Source organism: Corvus moneduloides, chromosome 1, assembly GCF_009650955.1.
Source record: "Corvus moneduloides isolate bCorMon1 chromosome 1, bCorMon1.pri, whole genome shotgun sequence".
Lineage (NCBI taxonomy): Eukaryota > Metazoa > Chordata > Aves > Passeriformes > Corvidae > Corvus > Corvus moneduloides.
This window is the reverse complement of record NC_045476.1, coordinates 1,966,387-1,988,721: the sequence shown is the minus strand read 5'-3', so window position 1 is coordinate 1,988,721 and position 22,335 is coordinate 1,966,387. Positions and strand designations below refer to the sequence as shown.

Here is a 22,335-nt window from a genome sequence, read left to right as displayed (position 1 = left end):
CCATCCCTCGCCCAGCCGCCCACCCCTAGGACACACATCCCTCTCACGACTGCCCATCTCACTCAACCCTCGTCCCCCCATCCCTTTCGCCCCCAGCCGTGTCCCACCATCCCGGGATCCCCGTTTCCCCACTCCGCTCCCGGCCCTTCGCGCTCTCCCCGCCCCGCCGCTCCGTCCCTCCTCCCGGGGCGTGTCCCCTGGTCCCACCCCGCCCCTCCGCCGTGTCCCGCCCCCCCGGCGGCCCCTCCCCGGCCCGCCCCGCCGCCGGTCGGGCTCTCGCCGCCGGCCGCGCTATAAGAAGCGGGGCGGGCAGCGGGGCCGCAGCGGGCGCGGCGGGGGAACGAGATGAGCAGCGCCGGCGCCGCTGCAAGATGCTGGATGGACACGTCCTGCTGGGATGGCTCTCCTCCTGCGCGCTCCTAGGGCTGCTCGCCTGCGCCCCGCGGCCCTCCGCCGCCTACTTCGGGTAGGTGCCCCCCGCTCCTGCTCGTCAACTTTTGCCCGAGTTTATTTTTTTTTTTTTTGATGCTGAAGAGGTTTTGCGCCTTGCCCGTCCCGCCCGAGGTGGGGATGCTGCCGTGCGCCTGCGGGCACCCTCCGTGCCTCGGTGGGCGCGGGCATCCCCTCCCGCGGGCGCTGACAGCCGGCCCGGGACAGGGGCAGCGACAGCGCCGTGTCCGCGGCTGTCCCGCGTCCCAGCGCTCGGAGCCGGGCGCCTGGAATCCCCTTGGATTTGCCAAGTCGGGACCGGGCTCTCCGGGAGCCGCGGGTCGCAGCCCCCCGGGAGCTGCCGGGCTGTGCCCCGGGGCCGCGGGCAGGAGCTGCCGCGGGCGAGCGAGCGCTCCGTTCCCCCGCTCCCCGCGGGGGTGACCCGCACGGAGCGGACCTGTAGCGCACCAGCCGGGGGCTGTAACCCTGTAACCCCCGCCCTCCCCCAGCACGGGACAGCCCCAAAAAACTCCTTTTCCCCCGCAATTTAAGCGCGTGCTTTAACACCGGGCGCTGGCAAGCGGGTGCTGCCATCGCGCCGGCGGCGCTGTTGGTTGTCTGGGCGGAGGGGTGCGCGGGGCGCTGCGGGGCCGGGGCCGGGGGCTCCGCGGGTGCGGGCGCTGCGCGGCCGCCGCATCCCCGGCGCTCACCTGTGCGCGGGGCGGGGCGCGGCCGGCAGGGGGCGCTCCCGGCCCGGCGCGCGCCGCGCAGGTGGATCCCGATCCCGATCCAGATCCTGATCCCGCTCCCTCCCATCCCGATCCCCGTGGTTTTATCCCCTTTATCCCACTGGCCCGTCTCTGTGGGGCGAGCTGGAGGAGCCAAATCAACCCGCGCCCCGCTCCTCTTCAACGCCCCCCGCAGCCGCGTCGCGGGGCCTCAGCTCCGTGCGGGGCTTTCCCTCTGCTTTATGGGGTGTCGCTGCCTCTTATCCTTAATTTTAAACCATTTGTCCCAAAATGTTGTCGGTTTGAGAGGGGAGTGGGACGCGAGCACCTGTGTAAGAGGTTTTGGTGTAAGTTTACACAAGAGTGGTGATTCTTGCTTTTTTCTTTTTTTTTTTTTTTTTTGCCCCCCCTTTTATTTGGGATGTTGTGTTGTGACCACTGGTAGGAGCCACTGGACCAGCCCTGGAGAATGTTTTAGCAGACTTGAGGTTTTCCCCCCTTCTTTCCAGTAAAACAAATCCTGGTGTTGAGGCTTGTCCATTGCTTGTGGTCTGGCAAACTTTTCCAAACAGTGCTACTTACATCTTCTGTTTCCAGCTCCAGAACCGTTTCACTTCCTGCTGCTGGGGCTGGTTTTCTAAGGAAACAGCCTGTCCTGTGTGTGCAGGTTTTTAGGAAAAGCCCTCTTCTCCCTCGGCAGTGTACAGAGGGCTGTTCCCAGCCCGTTGGCTCATGTGTCTGCCGAGGACCACCGGCACTGTGCAGCCGAATTGTGCCTTGGGGACTGACAGGCTTTGGAAGGAGCTTGGCTCTAACTCCCCTATTAATCCCTGCTGTGCTGGTATCTGCTCTGGAGCAGCAGGTAACTCATTCCAGTTCCTTCTGGGATTTCTCTCCTGGCTCATGGAGGTTTTAACATAAGAAGGGACATCCTGAGCCAAGGGCAGTGTCTGTCTGTCCTGACCGCTCTGGGTTATTCTGTCTCTGTGCCGCTGCTGTTTCTGATTTGAGGCTCCCTCCCTGGCAATAAGGAGGGGAGAGGAGATGCTGCCAGATGTGCACCCAGCCAGATGTGTGCTCCAAGTGCTGCAGGGCTGCCGTGGTGTGCAGTGGAGTTTGCTTACGCAAAGCATCCTTGTCTGTGGTTAAAGCCCCAGCGAAGGAGCAGCATCTGCTGCTGATCCCCTCTTTGTTCTTGCAAGAGGCATCGAGCAGAGGTTGCATTTGCTGTGCTGCTGGGGACACGGGGAATAGTCAGGGCTGAGGTCCCAGGTCCTGATAATCCACAGCGAGATCCAACAAATGTGTGTGGAAGAACCGAGCCTTTCTGTCCCTTGATAAGGCAAGAAATCCCACCTGGTAGAAGCTGGATGTTCCTGCAGAACTCGGTGGCTCTGCAAGTGCCCTGGGAAGGCTGGTATTGATCTTTTTTCTTATGCCAGGTGCATGCAGGAGCTGCTCCAGGTGAGGCAGCACATCTGTTCATTCTGATAAACCCTTGCTAAAAACCTGGCTGCATCACCTGAGCTACAACACGCCCTCCAGGCGGGAGAAGGGATGCTCCTTTTGAGTCCAAGGCATCACCAAAACCACCTTTTGGTGGCCTGCTGGCCCCTCTGGTTGCTGACATCCCTGTCTGGAAAGAGGTGGTGGGGCACAGAGCGAGGCTGTGCTAAGCAGATGTCACGCTGGGGCTGCAGCTTGGCTGCTCCCTTCCGCAGTCTGGAGGGAGATAGGGACAGCTGTGGGTGATCCCTTCCCCCCGCCAGCCCCAATGTCTTATTTCAGGGAAAGAATTCCGTGTCTCCAAATGTGCGGGCTGGTGGGGAATTAGTACCCGGGGACAGAAATGGGGCATGGTTACACGATAACGAGATTGTGTCAGCATGGAGTTATGTCTGTGCCTGTCCTGGGGGGCGGTGGGAAGGATGCTGGGCTGGGAAGACCACGGCTGGAGGCTGCTGCTTCCCTGGAAGTCTGGCTCTGGTGTTCTTGGAGGGATGCACAAGCAGCCAAGTAGGATAAGTGCCCTCTGGAAGCAGAGTTTGGGGGCTGTGTGTAAGTTAAAGCCTGGGCACAGGTGGAGCTCTTGCTGCTGTTTTGCTCCATCCCCAAGCTGCCTGACTCGGAGATGTGCTGAAGGCGATGGTCCAGGGAGGGATGGGCAGGTTTTCCCTTTTCCTGAGGGGAATTCTGGCAGCCTGGGTGTTGCTGATCTCTGTGGAGCAGGAGAGGAGCAGGTGCCAGCCTGACCTGGAGCTGCTCCACAGGACCCGAGGTGATGCTGGTGTGCAGCACTGAGCAGAGCTGAGACCCTGCAGACACCTGCTCAGGAGGGGTTTTTAGGGGTTTGGCTCAGCCCTAACCCCTGGGAAATAGCTGGAGGAGCCTGGCTGCAGGGATGTGGTGATGCTACAGCTCCAAAGCCTTGTCCGATAAGAAACTTCTTGATAGAAAGGAGAAAGCGTGTCTGCAAAACTGAGCACAGCCCTGCTGGCTTGTTGTACGCTTAGAGCTGCACATCAGGTGACTGGGGGTGAATTTTGGGCTAGGATGGCTGTGGGAGGCTGTCCCAGGCTGAGCTTGCACCAGAGGGGGAGGCATTGCCTCGGGATCGGTGTCAGCCTGCTGGGATGCACTGGCTGCTCCAGAAGTGAGGCTGCTTTTATGTCCAGCCACGGCCTCTGCAGCTGGGCTGTCTGAGCACTAATTTGCACCATATTCCAACTGGCTGCTGGGGGGAGTTTGGAGCAGCCCCAGACTGCCGGGATCCCTGAGAAAGCATTGCATTTCAGTTTTCCTCCCTGCTCTGCTTTCCCGGTGCCTGACACGCTCTGGGCGTGGGCACCGCCCCTCCCTCCTTTTCCTCTCTCAAATGTGGCCGGGGGTGGTGGAAATGCCAGAGCGGCATCTGGGAATTGTGTTGGGAATTGCGCCCTTGGGCTTTGGAAGCGGCAGATGACGGGATTAGCCATGCTGGGGTGACAGGCAGGCTGAGGAACTTCAATCCTGCTGTGTCCTGTGCTGGTGGGAAGGGAAACCAGCCCGTAGGAGCCGCTGCTTTCCTGAGCGGCCTGATCAGTGGATCTGAAGTGACCCGGGCCATAAATCAACCCCCTCCTCTAATTCTGGGGGTTCTGATTTAGACTCTGATTCAGTTTTGATGCACCTCTTTTAAAAAAAAAAAAAAATTTTTTTTAATTCTTGCTGGAAGAAGTGTTTTTCCTGCAGGTTGGGATTTGCTGTGCTTCCCCTACGGGAGCAGAAGGATCCCAGCAGCTCTGCCCCCCTCTGCAAACACTTGTCAAGACAGTAGTAATGTTACAAGTGGCTCATGCTTACATAGTGTTTATATTGACAGATTGCAATGTTCTGCATAAATGTAACTGATCTGTCCCCTGCACGCAGGCAACAGGAACCCTCAAATGCTCACGGGGGGAGAGGGAGGGAGGCAGGGGAAGCATAGCTTGCCCTAATTTACCAGCACACCGCTCCTGGGAGCTGCGCTGTGGCGTTTGGAGTGTGGGAAGCGCGATGTATTTTTATTCCCTTTGGCAGGTGCAGAATAGGTGCCCTGCCCTGCTGTAGGATAGAAACCTCGGCGTTCAGGCTGTAGTTTTGTTAAGAGAGCCTTGGAAAAGCGCGGCATGTTAGACTGGAAGGGGTGCTCAGGAGCGGGTTCCTGAGCGGGGCGAGAAGTCACCGCGCGAGTTCCCGAGCTCCGTGTGGCGTCAGCTGGAATGTCACCTCCAATAAAAGCAATCCCACGGGCTCTGCCGCCTGTTTTTCCAGCACGTGGGACTAACCCAGCCGTGGCAGGTCCTGGGTGTGTGTCCCTGTCACTGGAGGGTGGTGTGGGGCCACGCGCCGGCGGCCGCGGCCTGCGCGCTCCTCCACGGCGTGGCCAGGCCGCGGTGGCTTTGCAGACGCACCCGCCGCGCTCTGGCGTGTGTGAGATGGAGCAGCTGCTTCCCAGCTTCCCAGCCCAACCCAAAAAAACAAAACCTGGCCTCGGCTGGCGGGGCAGGAATGCGGCACGCAGGCAAACACAGCTGGAGCGGCCGGAGGCAGCGCCCGGAGAAGGCGGCTTGGCCATCCTGCCCTGAGCGGTTCTGCCTCTTGTTCTGCCTCTTCCACACGGCTCTGCTGGGGTTAAGGTGCTGGATTTGGGGTTTTCCTTGGAAAACTGGAAGGGTTTGCCTGGTTCGTGTGGGTTTTTTTTTTTTCCTCTCCCTTGCTTTTTTGGAGCTGGGTGAATTGTCACTGCTGCGAGTCCTGCCTGGCTTCTCGCCCGAAGTTGGCCTCTCTGGGTCAACTCAAAGCAGTGTTTAACCTCCATTTCTTTGGAAAGAGAACCCCGTGCCCAGAAGCAGCATTTGCTTTGTAGGCGCTTGGAAGTGGCCCTGGATTTGATGATGAGGTGCCACAAGGGTGGTGACAAAGCCAGGAACATTTGGAAAAACAACTGTGCCAGACCTGCATCTTCATCCCTGGGGAGCAGGATTAGTCCCAAATCAGGCTGGGAAGTACCTGGAAGCTCCTCCTGCCTGCAGAGGATGGAGGAGCATTAACTCAGGCGGGAATTAGTATTTTTTTGGCTTAAGTAGCGGATTGACTATGTTGCTTGACATTTTGGAACCACTGCCTTGTGCTTCAGTTTCCCTCACCTGGGGCAGTTTCTCTCTGAACTCAGGTTAATGATGAGCATTGTTGCAGCCTCCATGTCCAAATACTGCATCTTTCTTTTTCCCAGAACTGTAAATGACACCTTGGAGGGGGAAGATGGCTTGTTAGGAGAATATTGAGTGGATACCTGGCAAAGCAGGAGGCCAGTGACTTCCTTTAGCCTGACTGGCGATGCAGAACCAGAGACCAGGAATCCACAGGACTCTGGTCTCCTGCTGAAAGGCCTGGTCAATGATTAACTTGATTTCTGGAAGCTGCTGACAACAATAAAAGGGAGTCCAGCCCCACAACCCCAACACAAAAAGCCCCTGAGTGTTTAATAATTAAAGGCCTTGTGCTTTATCGGGGTAATGAGAATCGCCTTAGGGCTTATTCAGTGGCAGGTAATTGAATTAGGCTGTGGGATCGGGAAGGGGGAGGGAGTTAAGTGGAAAGTCTGGAATACTGCACAGAGAAGCCTCCATGATGCTGCTCAGTCTGAGTCTTTCTGACCAGAGCAAGTTTTGTCAGTTTTTTGCTGCTTTCTTCGTGCTTCTGTCTGGTCAATTCACTGTGCTGGCAGACTTGGTGTAGTTGCCTCTTGGAGAATTGTGGAATAGTTTGGGTTGGGAAAAACTTTGTAGTTCCAGCCCCTGCCATGGCTTCCACTATCCCAGGCTGCTCCAAGCCCTGTCCAGCCTGGCCTTGGACGCTTCCAGGGATCCAGGGGCATCCACAGCTTCTCTGGGAATTCCATCCCAGCCCCTCCTCACTCTCACAGGGGAGGATTTCTTCCTAATACCTCCTCTAAACCTGTTCTCTTTCACTTTAAAACACTCCCACTTATCCTATTGCTATCTACCTGTATAAAAAATCCTCCCCATCTCTCTTGTAGATATTCCTGGTCCAAGGGTGCTCCATTCCATTCCCTTCATTTAAGGACATGCTGACAGTGTCGTTATTCCTAATAAATGTTGATATTTAAACATTCTTTAAGATTTTTTTTTTTCAAGTGGAAGATCTGGGTCAGAGGAAACTGCTGAACTTGAGATATCACGGAGGTGGCTGGGCAGCCAGTGGGGGTACTGGACCAGTGGACATCACTGGGGTTTCCATGGAGTGAGGCATTTGTGGTCCAGAGCTGCACAGGGGTGGTGGGACATGGAATCAAAGGTGGGATTTGCCTTCCCTGTCTCCTGTTGCATCCCTGTGCCCTGATGCCTTCTAAGAGGGAGTTAGGTTGGAAGGGGATTGCAAAGATGTTAAATCGGACTATCCTCACTGGGGGGAGAGTTTTGAACCTCAGAACTCTGGGGTCACCAGAGGTGGAAGGACTTCTGCTGCCAGAAGCTCCATGTAGATGCTCCCTGCTCCAGTTATGTGGAATAACGTGGCCCCTTCAGGGCTTGGATCCTGTGGCCACCTCAGTTCTGTAGAAGAGAAAGGGGTCAGCTCTTCCCTGATGTTTGAGGAGAGGACTTCGTGCATTAGAAGTGTCTTGATCTGCTCTCTCTGTTTCTGCCCCTGTGGTTCCAGCTGCCTCCTGAGACCCCTCTGGGGTGGGATGGCTCTGAGTTCATGCTGAAACCTTTTATTAGACACAAACTTCCCAAGTTCCCAGCTTCTGGGGGGTGTTGGAGCAATCCAAGAAGTCTCCTGGACCTGGTTTTCCAGCCTCAAACCTGCTGAGCCTCTGGCTCCCCTCCACACTGCCGCAGCCCCTTCTCTCTGCAGCCAAAAAAGCTCTCTCGTGGCCTGTGCTGTGTTCATACAACTGGTTCCTCGGTCTGAGCACAGGACCTGTTGTTTGCACTCTTAAATGGTCTGGGGGGGCCACAGCTCCTCCTGCTGCAGAACGTGGCTGCAGGTTCTGGGCCAACATGAGCTAGGTAGGATCTGTTTTCCTGACTTTTTCCAGAGCTCAGGAGCCAGCTCAGGTCAAGTTGAGAGGACCCAGAAATTATTAGGATTATTCTTATGGAAAGGGTTAACCCTTTAGGAAGTTTTTTTTGATGTCAAGATGCAAATTTTTTTTTTTTCTCCTCTCCTGTTCCTAACTCTGCTTTTTAAGGTTCCTTCAGATGGTGGCTGTAAGTGCTAATGAGCCTTATCTCTCCAGATACTGTCATAAAACACACTTATGAAGTTTATCAGCTCAGCAAGCTTTACGTTTTATTGTAACGTGTGTTTGCACTTCCCTAAGTGGAACAGGGAGTATTTTGACTCCATGGATAAACACAGCAGTTACAGGGTTTGCTGGAGCTGATAGAAAAATCTATCCTGATTTTTGTTTGGTTTTTTTTTTGTTGTTTGGGCTTTTTTTTGGTTTTTTTCCTTCTTTTTTCCCCCTCAGCTCTTGCCGGGAACTCTTGTTTCAGATGGATCAGGCAGCTCCTGCATGTCCTCTGTAGCCTCCCAGTCCGGTGTGATCATAAATAATTATTCTCTAAGGTGTGGGGAATATTTTATTTATTCAGTTGCTGAAGGATTTTAGGGGAAGAGAAAATGACAGGTTAAAAAATATTGAGCTTTTTTTTTTTTTTTTTTTGGGAAGAACAGAGAAAAACATCTTTTCTCTCCATCCACCACAGAACATGCAAACTCAGCAGTGTCTTGACAGTAATGCTGAGTCTATGCTGGCTTGGGATGCAGCATGGAATACCCAATTCCTGTTGGTTCCCAATGAGCTGGATGGGAGTTGGCAGGAATTTTATGAGCAGATTCATTTGGCCTAGGTGATTAAAATAGTGTTAATTGGGAAGCCACGTGGTTGTTTGGGGTGAAACTTGCTCCCATTTCGCATTTGCCACACACTGGATGGAGGAGTTTCCCAATTGGAGCAAAACTTTCCTTTCTTGGAAAAACTTCTTGGAGTCTTCCAGAGAGTGAAGCAGCAAAATCGGCCATGGAGTGTAGCAGGAGGTGGCTTTTTGTGATGTGGGGAAACACATGATCTCCCCTAGACATGAATGAAGCACTGAAAGAAGCCCACAGGGATTTCTGAGCTTAGCTTAAAACTCTTCCTGATGGTCCTGGCTGAGGCAATCCTGGGAGCAATGGGCAGAAGTTTAACCAGAACCTTGGTCTGCTGTTGAAATTCTTGGAATTTCTGTGGAGCAGCCTCCCAGCACAAGGGGATCAAGGCATGGTTGTTTTCAAGGCTCAAATCCTTTTGGAAGGGGTCAATTGATGAGCAAAAGAGAGAATAGTCAAAAATGAGCTTATTTTGAAGTACATGGGCCTGTGTTGAGTCTGAGCCCTGGGTGATGCACAGGAGGTGACACAGGTGACAAAGATGAATTGTTCTGGAGCACAGAGCCCACAGCTTGACACTGGGATTTCTGCTTCTGGATCTTCAGCACCTCTTTGCTCTGGCCATGGAGACACCTTAGAGCTCCTTCCAGTACTTCAAGGGGCTCCAGGAGAGCTGGAGAGGGACTCTGACAAGGGCCTGGAGGGACAGGACAAGGGGGAATGGCTTCCACTGCCAAAGAGCAGGATAAAATGGGATACTGGGAAGAAATCTTTCCCTGTGAGGGTGGGGAGGCCCTGGCACAGGGTGCCCAGAGCAGCTGTGGATGCCCCTGGATCCCTGGAAGTGTCCAAGGCCAGGCTGCATGGGACTTGGAGCAGCCTGGGGTAGTGGGAGGTGTCCCTGCCCGTGGCAGGTTCTTCTCATGACTTGCTGGGATTTTTGCAGCCTTCCCTCACCTGATCCTAAAAGGAACAGCACAGAGGCATCGCTGTGCCCTGCTCCTCATAGTTTTCCTGCAGCTAATTCCCGGTGTAGAACTCAGTGGGAACCCACTGTCAACCCCTGCTGAGCTGGGGGCATTTTTTTTGACTGTTTCAATATCCTCACTGTCACCTCCTTTTGCAGGTTGATTATTTTTTTTTTTTTTAAGATCGATGATCTGATGTTCGGTGTTGCAACAAAACAAAGCCAGGCAGCCCTGGGGGTGCGACTGCACTTTTTTTTTTTTTAGAGATTGCAGCTGAAGATTTTAGGTGAAGGTGGCTCTCTCCAGAGGACCCTGTGGGGCTTTTCAGCTCTGTTTTAGGACCACTGTCAGCAAACACCTCTCTCCCTGAAGTGTCCGAGGTGTGAAGTTTAATTTTCTGGGCGTTGTATGGTTCTCCTTGGCTGTGGCTGAAGCTGAGCTTGGGGTGGCTTCGTTTTGCCCAGGTGACCACACAATGCCACACTTGGGATCTGTGGGAGATCCCTGGCAGCTGCCTGCTCTCGGGGTGAGATTTATGGAGTGGATTTACCGTGCGGGGCCTTGGTGCTGGAGCTCCTTGCTGGCTGCAGGAAGGGTTGCTGTGTTGTTTGCAGGAGCTCTGCCAGATTCCCAGAGGGGGAACAATTTTGTTTCTCCCCAGATCTTGCTCTGGGCTCATTGTCTGCTGATTCCCATGGAAAACCAGGCAGTTGTGTCTCCCATGGGCACAGAACCTCTCCTACAGTGGAAGGGGGTGAGAGCTCATCAGACAAAGCCTTGAAAATTACTCAGATAATCAAAGAAAATGTTTCCACTCGGGTTTAACAGAAAGGCCCCACTGTATTTTGGTGTTTCTCAGCTTCTCTACATCCTGCTCAATGGTATGAGGTATCCCAGCCCATCCTGGTGGGACTGGGAGCCAGCTCAGTGATTGCACTTGGGATGAGTGTCCGCCTTGGACTGGATCCACTGGTGTTGGCTGCAGGGCCTCTCCCAGGGCAATCCATGACTTCAGGGACCTTTCCCAGCTCAGGAACATGGAGTTCAGCTGCTCTCCAGTGCTGCCCATCTCCTCTGACAGGAAACCCAATCCTGCAGCCCAAAAACCCCTCTGGGGACAGTTCACCAGAACTGATACTTGATTTAAAAGAACTGGCTTGTTTGGCTTAATCTTGACAAAATTCTTTTCTAGCCCTAATCCTCTCTCAGCGTAAGGTGAGATTGTGAAATACCTGGCAAACCTGGAGCTCAGCTCTCTCTCTCTGCATCTCTGGGCCTCTCTGCAATCCAAAGGTGAGGGGGGTAGGGGTGTTTCCAGCCCCTGCCGAAGATAAATCTCCTGCTGGGAGCAAGCAGGGAGCTCTTTCCCAGTCTGTGGTTAACAAGTTGATCTGACAGGCCAGAGGTGAAGCAGCCACTTGAGCTGAATTACAGGCTCTGACCAAAGATCCAACACTTCCTCTGGCTCATTAGCACAGCTGTGTTGCATCCCTGGGGACTATTTCTATCTTCTGGCTTGTCCCATGTTGACTCTGGAAATCCGGAGGCTTAGCATGAGTTTGGAGAGAGGGCTGGAGCTGAAGAGCTGCCCTTGGGAGGGTGTGAGCTGCACTGAGGAAGGCTTTGAGCAGCCCCTGTGGTCAGTGTTACGAGCTGTAATGTCCATACTGGTTTGTGGAGCTGAGGAAAATGGGTTTCCAGGCAGAGTCCTGCCTCTCTGCAAGGTGTAGGATGGATGTTGGGATGCTGCTTGGAGGGGAGTGGGGCCAGCCATAATTCCGCGCTTGCAGGATCGACAGCTCTCCTGAGCTTGCAGAGGGATCAGCAACCCTGAATTGATGTCATGGAGATGCTGTAAAAGTGACGGCAGTGTCTGTGGGGATTTTGTGTTCCCCGTGCACGGACTGGGTTCAGCAGGGCTGTCCCAGGCATGCAGGGTGGGAGGCACCAGGGTAGGAGAAGGGCATCCTCCCTCAGCACTGCACCCCTGGGCTGCTTGAGGCTCATGGAAAATCTGAGGCTGGCGCTGGGAGGGGGGAGCTGAGCTGACAGCCGGGCCTTGGCTGACTCACGGGGACAAAAACGCCTCAGTTTGGGACTGCATGGGCTCGGTGACCCCATTGCACGATGGCTCTGGGTGTTCTTTGCCAGGGGCTGGATGTTCCCCCTTACAGACTGGGGCAGAGGAGTGGGGGGTGACTCCCTCTGCTCCCAGAGGCTCCAGAGAGCTGGAATGAGGCGAGTTGCTCCGAGGGATGCTCTGCTGCTGCTGGACACATCAGGGGCAGAGGCAGGGATGGGTCAGTGGCCTTGTCCAGACAGCTGCTCCTCCCTCCCTGCCTGCCTGCCTGGGGCTGCTCACTCTGCTCCCAGAGCTCTCTGGAGGCTCCTTTCAAGTGCTTGTGATTGCAGTGGCTCTAAAGCTGGCGTCTGACCCGTCTGGATGTGTTCAGTTTTACCCAGCTGTGGGTGAAGGGAGCAGAGTTTGCTCAGGATCTGCGTGGCTTTGGGTGCTTCAGCTGGGACACAGGACTGCTCTCACAGTGAGCAGGCTCTGAGCCGAGTCAGGGATTTGGTGCACATCCTCTGGCTCTTCTTAGAGCCCCAAAGGGCTGTTGGACTATGGATTATATCTGGAAATGCCCTCAGTTCGGGCCTGACAAAGCAGAGCCCGCTGGGTTGGAGTTTCTCCTCCTGTTGCAGCAGTAAAGGGGATCCAAAGACAAATTTATGGGAGTCCTCCTGCTGACTTGGTGAGCTCTGAAGTGTTTAAAAGCAGGAAACACCAAGCTTCAGCTCATGAGGTCTGGCTGCAAAACAAGATGAGTGGTGCAGGCTTCACTTTCGGGGTGCAGCGTTGCACCTGCTCTCCTTTTCCAGAGCCTGGCTGGGAGATGTGTGGCTGGATTTGCAGGGCAGCTGCTGCCCTTGCTTCAAGCACCAGCCACACGTTGCTCTTGCTCCTGTCAGCTGCCCGAGCTCCTCTGTTTGTGTGTCTAAAACTTGAAGGCTGGGAGAAGGAAGAAACCTGACCAGTGCAATGGAAACCTTCAATTCCCCACGGTCCCAGGAGGAGAAGAGCAGCTCCAGGCTGGAGCTAGGAATGAACTCCGTTTGTACACTGCCTCGCCTCTCCAGGAGGAGCAGCAGCCAGGAAAAATATCAACAGTTCCATTAAAAAGTCTGCTGGTTTGCTAAAGTAGTGGAATAAACATACCTGTAGGTAAAACAACCCGAACCGCACAGGAAACATTAACGGGAGCGAACACACGCAGCCTCGCTGCCTCTCCCTGTGGATCTCCCCGGTAAAAAACACTGCATCCATGGCGATGGGGACATCAAACAGCAGCTGGGGGGATTATTCTTAGCTGGGGAAGAACTGCCTTGCGTGAAACAGGGGCTCGGTGCTTTCCTAGAAAGGCTCAAACCTGGGCTGAGCCTGCCCTGCGTTGCTGCCTGGTCAGGGGCGGGGGGCTGGAGTGAAAATCAAGGCAGGATGTGGTTTGGGGTGGTTGGTAGCCCTCTGTTTGATTTTTTTCGTTGCCCCTTCTTGGCTTTCTGATCCCTGTTTCTGTGGGAATGGTGTGAGGCTGACCTGCTTTTGCTCTAACCAGTGGAAAGCGGGAAACACCCTGGGAGCTCGCAGAAGAGCGGGGTGGGTGTGGTAGCGCTAAGTGGAGGATCCAACCACCCCCAGCCATCAGTGTGGGGTGGAGCTGGCCCCTTCCCACCTGCACAGACCCCAGATGCATCCTCTGACCCCTTCGGGACAGGGGGAATGGAGGGAGACCTGTATTCCGTGCTTCAGTGAGGGGACGTGAGCCTCGAGCGTGGCTTGAGTGGGAGATGCTGCCAGCACTTCTTGGAGCGGTGAGCTGCCCATAAAACCCAACTTCCCCTTGGCCATGCCCAGCAAATATGGTCCGCCCAGCAAATCTGTGTGGAAAATGCCTTTGGTTGCAACCAGATGGCACCTGTCAAGCACAAGGAGACATTTCTATTAGTGCTCTTATTGGAGTGTTTTGGATCCCTCCCAGGCCAGAGCTGTCCTCCCCGAGGCAGATTGATGGGATTATTGCATGCTAGAGACAGTCCCAGTGCTCCCAGGCCTCATCTGCACAGCCACTTAGCACAACTAATCTGAACTGACTTTTAAAGTGGATTAGTTCAATTACTCTTAACTAGCCCTGGTGGAAACACTCTCCTTGGGGATTAAAGATCGTTAATTCACTTTAACAGACTTGATTTCAATGCAAAGCAGGCTAAACAGGAGACACTCCAAAACTGATGTGGTTTAACCACCCCACTTTGCATTCCTGGGCTCGATTCATTCCAGTTGAGAGTTGCTGGAGTGTCCCCTTACCGGTGACTAATACAGGCAGCGTCTCAGATAGAGACGTTTTACCTCAGCTGATGTGTGAACCCGCTCCTCTGAACACCTCCTGCATCTGCTGAGCCACTGCTTAAAATCGGTGCTTTAGAGGTGTTTACTTTCCTTTAATTTTTTTTTTTAACTTTTATTTTCTTTTCCTGATGTTGCCTTTTTTTTTTTTTTTTTCTCCCCTTTAACTCTTCAAACCAAGCTCTTTGCTTTTTCACTTAAAAATGCAGGGCAGGGAGCCACACGTCAGCTTTTCCCCGCTGTCCTGAAGTCTCTGGATGAACTGGGAATACTTGACCAACAGCACACTCCTCCTTCAGCTGAGGAGTTTCTCTCCAGTTGAGGGTGAGCTGTGGTTGTGAAAGAGTTTTTGGCCTCTGTTTTCCTCAAGTTTGAGTGAAAAACAGTCGTTCCATGTGGTGCCCTGGATAATTCTTGCTTCGGAAGGAGCTGGGTGGGACAGGGCTTTTCCTCTGCACTTGAAGTGTTGGATGATGTGGGTGTGGAGGAAGAGAGGGGAATCCTGCCAGTGCCAGGGAAGATCCCTGAGGGGAAAAATGATCATGACATTATTTTTTTCCCTTCATGCTGATGCTAAACGTTTTCACTCTGAAGGGGAGAAGAGGTAGCACTGACCCCCTCTGCAGATGGGCTCTTCACTCTTGTCCTCATACCTACACCCCATTACCCGATCCAATACCAGCCTGACCCCTTGCCCTTCCCACGAAGAGCAAGTTCCAGCAGATTGTGGAGGGAAAGGTTGCTTGGCACAGCTTTGCCACCTTTCCTGGGGATGTTGGCCGAGGAGAGGAAGGGTTAAACGCAGTGACCGAAGCGAGTGCCAGCATTGCTCTGGGTAAGGCTTCTCCGGCGTGCCAGAGCAAGGTTTATTTTACTAACAGCCCTGTGTAACTTCACCCTCCCCTCCTGCTTAGGATATTTCAGCTCCTCTCCTTAGTTCAGCATCACTTCAGACCTGGGGGAGCAGTTTGGGTGGCCACAGCAGCAGCTGGCAGCCGTGGAAGGATTTTTTTGGGGGGGGGTTGGAACAAACCCTGAGTTTCTTTGGATTGGGTTTTTCACGGCTCTCCTGAAGAGTCCCCACAAGGCTGTGGAGAAGGGAACAGACACTGCACACAGGCAGGACATGGATGCTGCTGCTGCCCTGATGTGCTGGGGCTGTGAGACCTCTCTGTGCTGCAGCTCAGAAATCCCTCAAAGGCCCCTCTGTGCTGCCCTGCAAAGGCTGTATCTCGCTTACGGCTCTGCCTGAACCCTAAGCTGATTTAATCTCCTTTTCTTGCCACCAAGGAACTCCTCCTTCCCTCTCCACAACAGCCCAAGGACATCACCAAGCTGCTCCTCAGTCCCTGGTGGCCTTCAGGCTTGGCTGGGAGCTTGGCACAAGCAGTGACAAATGTGGCTGCTGTTGTTGTGCACTAAATCTGGTTTCTCTGGTGGAGTTTTCTGGGGCGGTGATGGAAATCAGTGGCCAGATTTGGGGAGGTTTTTTCTTGTGCTTATCATGGAATGGGTTGGGTTGGCAGGAACCTTAAAGATCATCCAGTTCCACCCTCTGCTGTGGGCAGGGACAGCTTCCACTAGCCCAGATGGTTCCAAGCCCCATCCAGCCTGGCCTTGGACATTTCCAGGGATCCAGGGGCAGCCACAGCTTCTCCACCCTGTGCCAGGGCCTCCTCACCCTCACAGGGAAGGATTTCTTTCTAACATCTGATCCAAATCTCTATTCTTGCTCAAAGAGTACCCTCAGAAAGAAATACCTTCTTTAATTTTAATTTTTAATTACCTGAGCCAAGAGCTCTGCCTCCTGAGGTTTTGGTGGCAATGCCTGGTGAGTTTAGCACCGTGAGGTGCTGCTGTTTTCTTCTTTAAGGCACAAGGCTATTAACTTCATCTTTAGCGTCTCTTAAGACTTTTTTGGGGACAGTTGCTCTGGGAAGTACTGAAAACAAAGACTGTTGAGAACACATCGATTTTGTGTCAGTGTCCAACCTGTAATTTCACTTCTGAGGAGACACTAAGGTGTTGCTGAGAACTCTTTCACCTCAGGACAGGTTTTTATTTGGGAATTATGCTGTCTTCCAGTCTCAGGATCTATAAAGAGGTGCATTAATACATCCTGCAAAACCTTCCCCTCTCTTAGGGATACCTGGGAGGGACCCCCATCCTTGGAAGTGTTTAACAGGTTGGATGGGGCAGCCTGAGATAGTGGGAGGTGTCCCTGCCCATGGCAGGAGGTGGAACTGGATGATCTTGAAAGTCTCTTCCAACCCATTCCATGATTCTCTGCCTGTTCCAGGATAGCTTTTTGGAGGCCTTTTTGAGGTCAGGCTGATGAAGTTTGAGTTTGTGACCATCACCTAAAGAGGGAGTCCAACAAGCTGCCTTCGAGGCAGGAATCGCTCACATCCAAGAGCAGCCCAGTGGAGTTGTCCATCCCTCGTGGCTTCCTGGGGGAATTGTAGAGCTCCAGAGCTGCTCTTGTAAGGAGTCAGGAGCACTGGGAACCTAAATGCAAGACCTGGGAGCTGCATTTTAGACCCGCGTTAAAGGATTTCGCTTGCAGTGCCCCTTCTTCCATCGTGTGTTGCTGTGACCATTGGGTGGGGGGGGTAAAGGATCTGCTGGAGTGGCCCTAAAATGGCTTTTCAGTCAGCAGAAGATACCTGGCAACACCTAAACTGATTTTTTCCTCCCGTAACCCTTAAATCTGAGAGATCTTGACCCGTGCCATTCATGGGATTGGTGAGGTTTTCCTTATTTTCTGTGCAAGTTGCCCCCTTCTTTCTACTCCTGCAGCTTTTCCACAGGGATGGAAACTCTCTGCTGCAGGAGAGCCTCAACTTCCATCTGCAAAGAGGAACTAGTCAGTGTCAAAATTGGGAGTAGTGGATCGAGTGAGATGCTGGTGTATGGATTTTATGGCTTTTTGTGGTTTCAGGTTGGGAGGGACAAACCTAGGAAGGTTTGAAGAACCTAAGAACTTCTTGAGTTCTTGGATCAAGTGGTGGTTGGGTAGAGGAGCTGAACAGAATTAAATCTGGGGTAGAATCACAGCTGCTGCCAAGTCCTGTCCCTGTGACTTTGAGGACCCAAAGGAGAAATTTCTTTTCAGTGATTTGGAGAACATCATCCTTCTGTTTGGAATTACTGGGGAAGATGTTGGCCTCATCTAACTGGACAAGAGCTTGGTCTGCAAACTCTTAAAATCACTGAAAATCTCTGCTGTGGGATTTATATACATCCTGCTTAATGGGTTCACACTGGAACACTTCTTGATCTCTTGCTGCCCTGTTTTCAGCAGCCTCTGGGCAACCTGAGGGCCGTTGCATTTAGATGCCAGGATAATTTGGTAAGGATTTGTCCTTTTTAATGGTTTCTTTCCCACCTCACTCTTTAAAGCTGCTCTAATTCCATGTTGCCCTAATTGTGATATGCAAACTTTAAAAGGAAAATCGCAGCCAATGTACTTTAAGATCCTTTTGGGCAAGCAGCCCCCTACTTAACGTGATAAATTTGGACAGCTTTTCTCACTAAGGAAAATAAAAAGCTTTCCAAATCAAGAAAATTATGTAAGCAAATCCGATGAGTGTGCTCTAAAATTAAACCTGCCTCACAAGCTTTGGGACCTTTAGTGTGGAACCAGTGCTGGGGGTTTTGTGGTGTTTTTTGGTTGGGGTTTTGGTTCTTTTGGTTTTTTTGGGTTTTTTTCGGAAGTTGTAAAACCTGGCTGGGGAATGTCCAGTGGTGTCCTGACTTTCTCTCTGATCCACCCGTCCACTTATTATGACCAAATGTGGAGGAACATAGAATTATCTGGGACCATCCTTGCCCAGGACCCACTTCCCATCATCCTAAATGAGCCACCATAGGTATTGGCACAGAAATTTTATGGGAGCACTGCTTGACTTGTCCTGTTCCTTCGTGGATCTCCTGCCATGCAGCATCCAGAGGCATGACTGTAGAATTCCAGTATGGTTTGGGTTGGAAGGGCCCTCAAAGGCCATCTCATTCCAGCCCCCTGCCATGGACAGGGAACCTTCCACCCTCCCAGGTTGCTCCAGGCCCTGTCCAACCTGGCCTTGGACATTTCCAGGGATGGGGAATCCACAATGCCTCTGGGAACTGCAGTGCAGTTGTAGCTTGGTGTGGATTTTCTGTGCTGGAACAGAGTTGTGGTGTCTCATCATCTGTGACCCAGACTGTCTGGTGGGAGCTTCCTAAACCTGGAGCTATCAAACTGCAATGGGCACTCTACAAATGATAATTATTCCAGGATGAAGTGGGATAGAAAGGTTTTACTGGTCACTTTTCCATAAATCCCTGTCTTCTCATTCCATGTGCATTGGGAAATTCCCTTTTCTTGCAGATGTCTTCATCCTCCCTCCCATTGTCTCACCTAAACTCTCCTCCACTTTGTCCGAGGTGTGTTTTCCTGTGGCACGTGGCCAAAGTTGCTTTGGAGACCTTCATTCCCTTGGAAGAGCCCAGCATTTTCCTCCAGGAAAGCAGTAAACAGCTTCCTCCTGATGGAAGTAGGGGTCCAGGCACTGATCTCCTCTCTGGTGACCAGTGACAGGATCCAGAAGAACAGCAGGAAGCTGTTGAAGGGTTTAGGTTGGAGATCAGGGAAAGGTTCTTCCCCCAGAGGGTGCTGGGCACTGCCCAGGCTCCCCAGGGAATGGGCACGGCCCCGAGGCTGCCAGAGCTCCAGGAGCGTTTGGACACCTCTCTCAGAACAGGGTGGGATTGTTGGGGTGTCAGTGCAGGGTCAGAGCTGGACTGGATGATCCCTGTAAGTCCTTTCCAACTCAGGGTATTCCATGATTTGAGCATCTCCATGAGGTTTCCCTGTTGGGACTGTGGTACCAATGCCCTCCCAGGTTGGAATGGGAGGAAGGAAGATCCTCACCTCTGCATGAAGTTATTTTCTCCAGCCAGAGCACGAAACTAATTGACCTTCTTGGCATTTGTTCTGAGGGGTCTTGAGCTGTTGATAGCCTGGGGTGACCTTTAGGGGTTCATGGCACCTTTCCTGGCCAAAGCCCGAAGGAAACACCTGTAAAACCTCATCTTTTCACTCTGTAGAACCTCACGTTGTGCTCTAAGTTCTTGCTGCCCCCACCAGCTGTGTCAGCTCGGCCTCCCAGGGTGTTTCCATGCGGGGAAAATCTCCCCTGATCCTGTTTGACTCCTTTGTCTGCAGCCTGGGGACAGGTTTCCAGCAAACACACGGAGCAGTTGTTAGCGTTGCTATCCTTTCCCGCTCTTGTTCTTGGCCCTTGGTCTTCCTGAGCTCATGCAGCCAGGAGACACTGAAATCCCGACTGTGCAGAACACAGGATGGATAAACATCTAAATCTCACGGATCCCTCAATCTAAATGTTTTCTGGGGCCCTCCTTCAGGCAGGATTAGCCGGGAAACGGCCTCCCAAAGGTCGTAGCCTTGCTCTGACTCGCGCCGCCGCTCAAGATGCTGAACGTGTGTGAAAGCCTCAGCAAAAGGCCTGAGATGCCATCACTGTTCTCCGAGGCTCCGGGGAGCACCTGTGTCTCCTCTTGGGCTTTGGGCTTTGGTCTTGGAGCTCTGCCTGCCCCTGTTAGCCATTGTGATAGCGTTGCCTGGAGCGCCCAAATGTGACATGTAGCATTTTGGCTACACTTAAGTGTAAGATTTTTCCAGTGTAGGTTTATATCTGGTTTGTTTTTTATTTCCCCCCCCCCCCCTTCCCTTCTTGCTCAAGTGTGTGCACATTACTGCTGTGATTTATTTTCAGGCTCCAACTTGGGTTTTATCACTTGAAATGCTTTGGAAACTTGGAGGGCTTTTTTTTTTTTTTTTTTAATTAGCAGCAAGGCCCTCTTTACCTTGGAGGAAAATTCCAGGGTGAAGAATGCTTTTGATTCACAAAGAAATTAGCCTAGAAAGGTTTTCCTCTTATCTTTGTGTTCTTTGGGCATTACTTTCCTCCTCGAAGTCGCCATTTGCTTTGCTGAAGTCCACTTTGCTTCTTGACAGCTCTAGAATGGATCAGGGTTTGTTACCAGAATGTCAAAGCCCTCAACATGGATATCCTTCAGCAGAAAGTTGGGTGGAAAGTCACGATCCAAGGAAAGTAGTCTTGAGTTCTTGCTTGAAGTGACACAGGATGGAAGAAATTAATACAAAGAGTGTTTTTGGTGATAAACAGCAATATTTTTGTGCTAGCATGGGTTATTCTTGTTCCCTTCATCCTGAGACCTGTAACAACGAAGTGAACATCTCCCATCGTTCCCTCCCTCTGAAATGTCTCTCCGTGATTCTGGTTTCAGTGTTTTTCATTGCTCCAGCCGCCTGTGAGCCATACGTATTTGGGGCGCTCTCAACCACTGCTATTTTGGGGCTGGAGAGGGGTAAACTGGAGGGATTCCTTTCTCCACCACCAGGAAAACAAACGGCTCCCTGGGGATTGTGGTGGAGCGGGAGCTGGCGAAGCCGGCGAGCTCCTGCCGCTCTTGTTCCTGCGGTTCAGTCCACGGCATCGCTCGCGGGGTTTCAGGGCAGTGAGATGTGAGACCTGCGGGTTGGTGTCCCTGGGGATGCAGGGCAGGGGGTGCTGGATCCTCCCCAACCCCGGGGAGGGCTCGGGGGAGGTTTGGCAAGAGGCTCTCGCAGGGATGAGCCACCAAGGCTGGGGGTGGGACAGGGCTCTTGACACGGGGCCAACGGGAAAGTCTCGGGCTCAGAGAGAGGGGCTGGGGAATGTGAGCCTGGCTCCCAGGGAAGGACGTGGCCAAGTTTTGTCACAGAGCTTTTGGGTTTCAGCTGCTGCTTCAGCAACGTGGTCATGCAGGATTTGCTTGAAAAGCTTCAGTTTGTCCAAGAAATCAAAGGGAGAGCTCACCCTGGGGTGCTTAAACTCCAAACTTCCTTGAATCTCCTGAATTTCCCTTCAGTTTACATCTATACCCTTCCTTTTAAATGTGTTTTGCCACAGGATTCAAGGAAAAAAAAAAAGACTCAGGCTAATTTGGAGTGCAAGCAGGGCTCAGCCAGATTTTAACTTCTTTTGCCCTGAATTGTCTTCGTGTATTTGAGTGGGCAGCTCTGGTCCTGCTTATGCTCCCTGCTGGGAAGATTTATCCACAGGCGAGTTTTTCTTTAAATTTTTAAATTGGAAATACAAGTCTACTCTTGCTTCAGTATCATTATTCATATTTCTTTGAGATTTTACTCTATAGCTGATCACCTTTGTGACACTTGGAAATCCATTTAGATCCTTCTGGGTTTATTTTTTTAATATGTTTTTTTTTTGGCTTATTAACTCTAATTCTGATAGGCTCCATGTAGCTGTGCCCTGTATCCTCCTGGGAATAATGACTCAGTCTCCAGATCCGCAGAAATAGGTGGGATGTGGGATTTGTACAGCTAAGCCCACGTGCATTTCGGAGACAGATGGAAACTCCATTTCAGGCTGGGGCTGCTCTGGTTGTGATTAGCTCTAATGAGCATCTGTTGATGGAGTAGTTCAAGAGGGGTTCTCAGTGTTCTTTGTCCCTGCTCGTGTTGGGATATCAAGAGCTAAACTGAAAAGGGAGGATTCAGGTTGTTTGTGAAGACTTCCAGCAATGATGTCTTCTTGCTCATGGGATATGCCCGATGGGGGGCTTTAATTTTTATTTCCCTTGTTGTCGTGCTTCCCTATCAGACAAATTCCACCTGCATTGTCAAAAATACTCACTTTTTATTTATTCATGCCCCAGGAGTTCCCTGGTGTGTCTGTACCCCCAGGTATAGGCTGGACTTCCCTGGAATTTGCTTGTCCCTTGTAGTGCTGGACACAATTCCTGGCAAATCCATGAAAAGCTGAGCGTAGCCACCAAAGTGCATCTGCAGGTGAATCCAGCTGTAATTTGTGATTCCGTGCCAGCACCTCAGGTATCTGGAGACACCTTTTACTGCTAATTAAGAGTTCCCAGTTTAATTTGGGAAGCTCCAGAGGAGAACTGTAGGCGTTACCTCAATCATCCTCTCCGTGCCTGCGCCCTGCCATGGAATTCTGTCCCGTGCTTCCATGCAAGGCATGTTCTGCAATTCCTCACCTCTTCCACTGAACAGGCAATTACTGAATATTTCTTTACTGTTCTCATTAACTGCCTGGCCCCAGGGCTGATTTAGAGCACATTATCCATGTTCTGTATTCCATGGAAAACACATTTGGGTCCTCGTGGGTGTTTTTAAGGTGCTGTCTGAGACAGAGCTCAGAGAAAGCTGTCCAGAGTCCACTTTGCCTCCAGCATCCCTCCTGATGCTGAAAGTCAGCTTTCCTTTAATTACTTTGGAGTACTTGGGATTATTATAGGTCATCCCATATTTAGCTGTCACACCAGGGAAACCTAAAGCCTGGAA

The 22,335-nt window shown here is 52.3% G+C and overlaps 1 protein-coding gene across 1 annotated transcript in view; it reads left to right on the top strand.

Annotated features, from left to right (window-relative positions):
• Positions 1-267: 267 nt before the first annotated feature.
• The window catches only part of WNT9A (Wnt family member 9A), a 54,829-nt gene continuing 32,761 nt past the window's right edge, over positions 268-22,335 (top strand). The window contains exon 1 of the mRNA XM_032131139.1: positions 268-466. Within this exon, the coding sequence (XP_031987030.1) occupies positions 372-466 (95 nt within the window). The 5' untranslated portion in view covers positions 268-371. The remainder of the gene's footprint in view (positions 467-22,335) is intronic.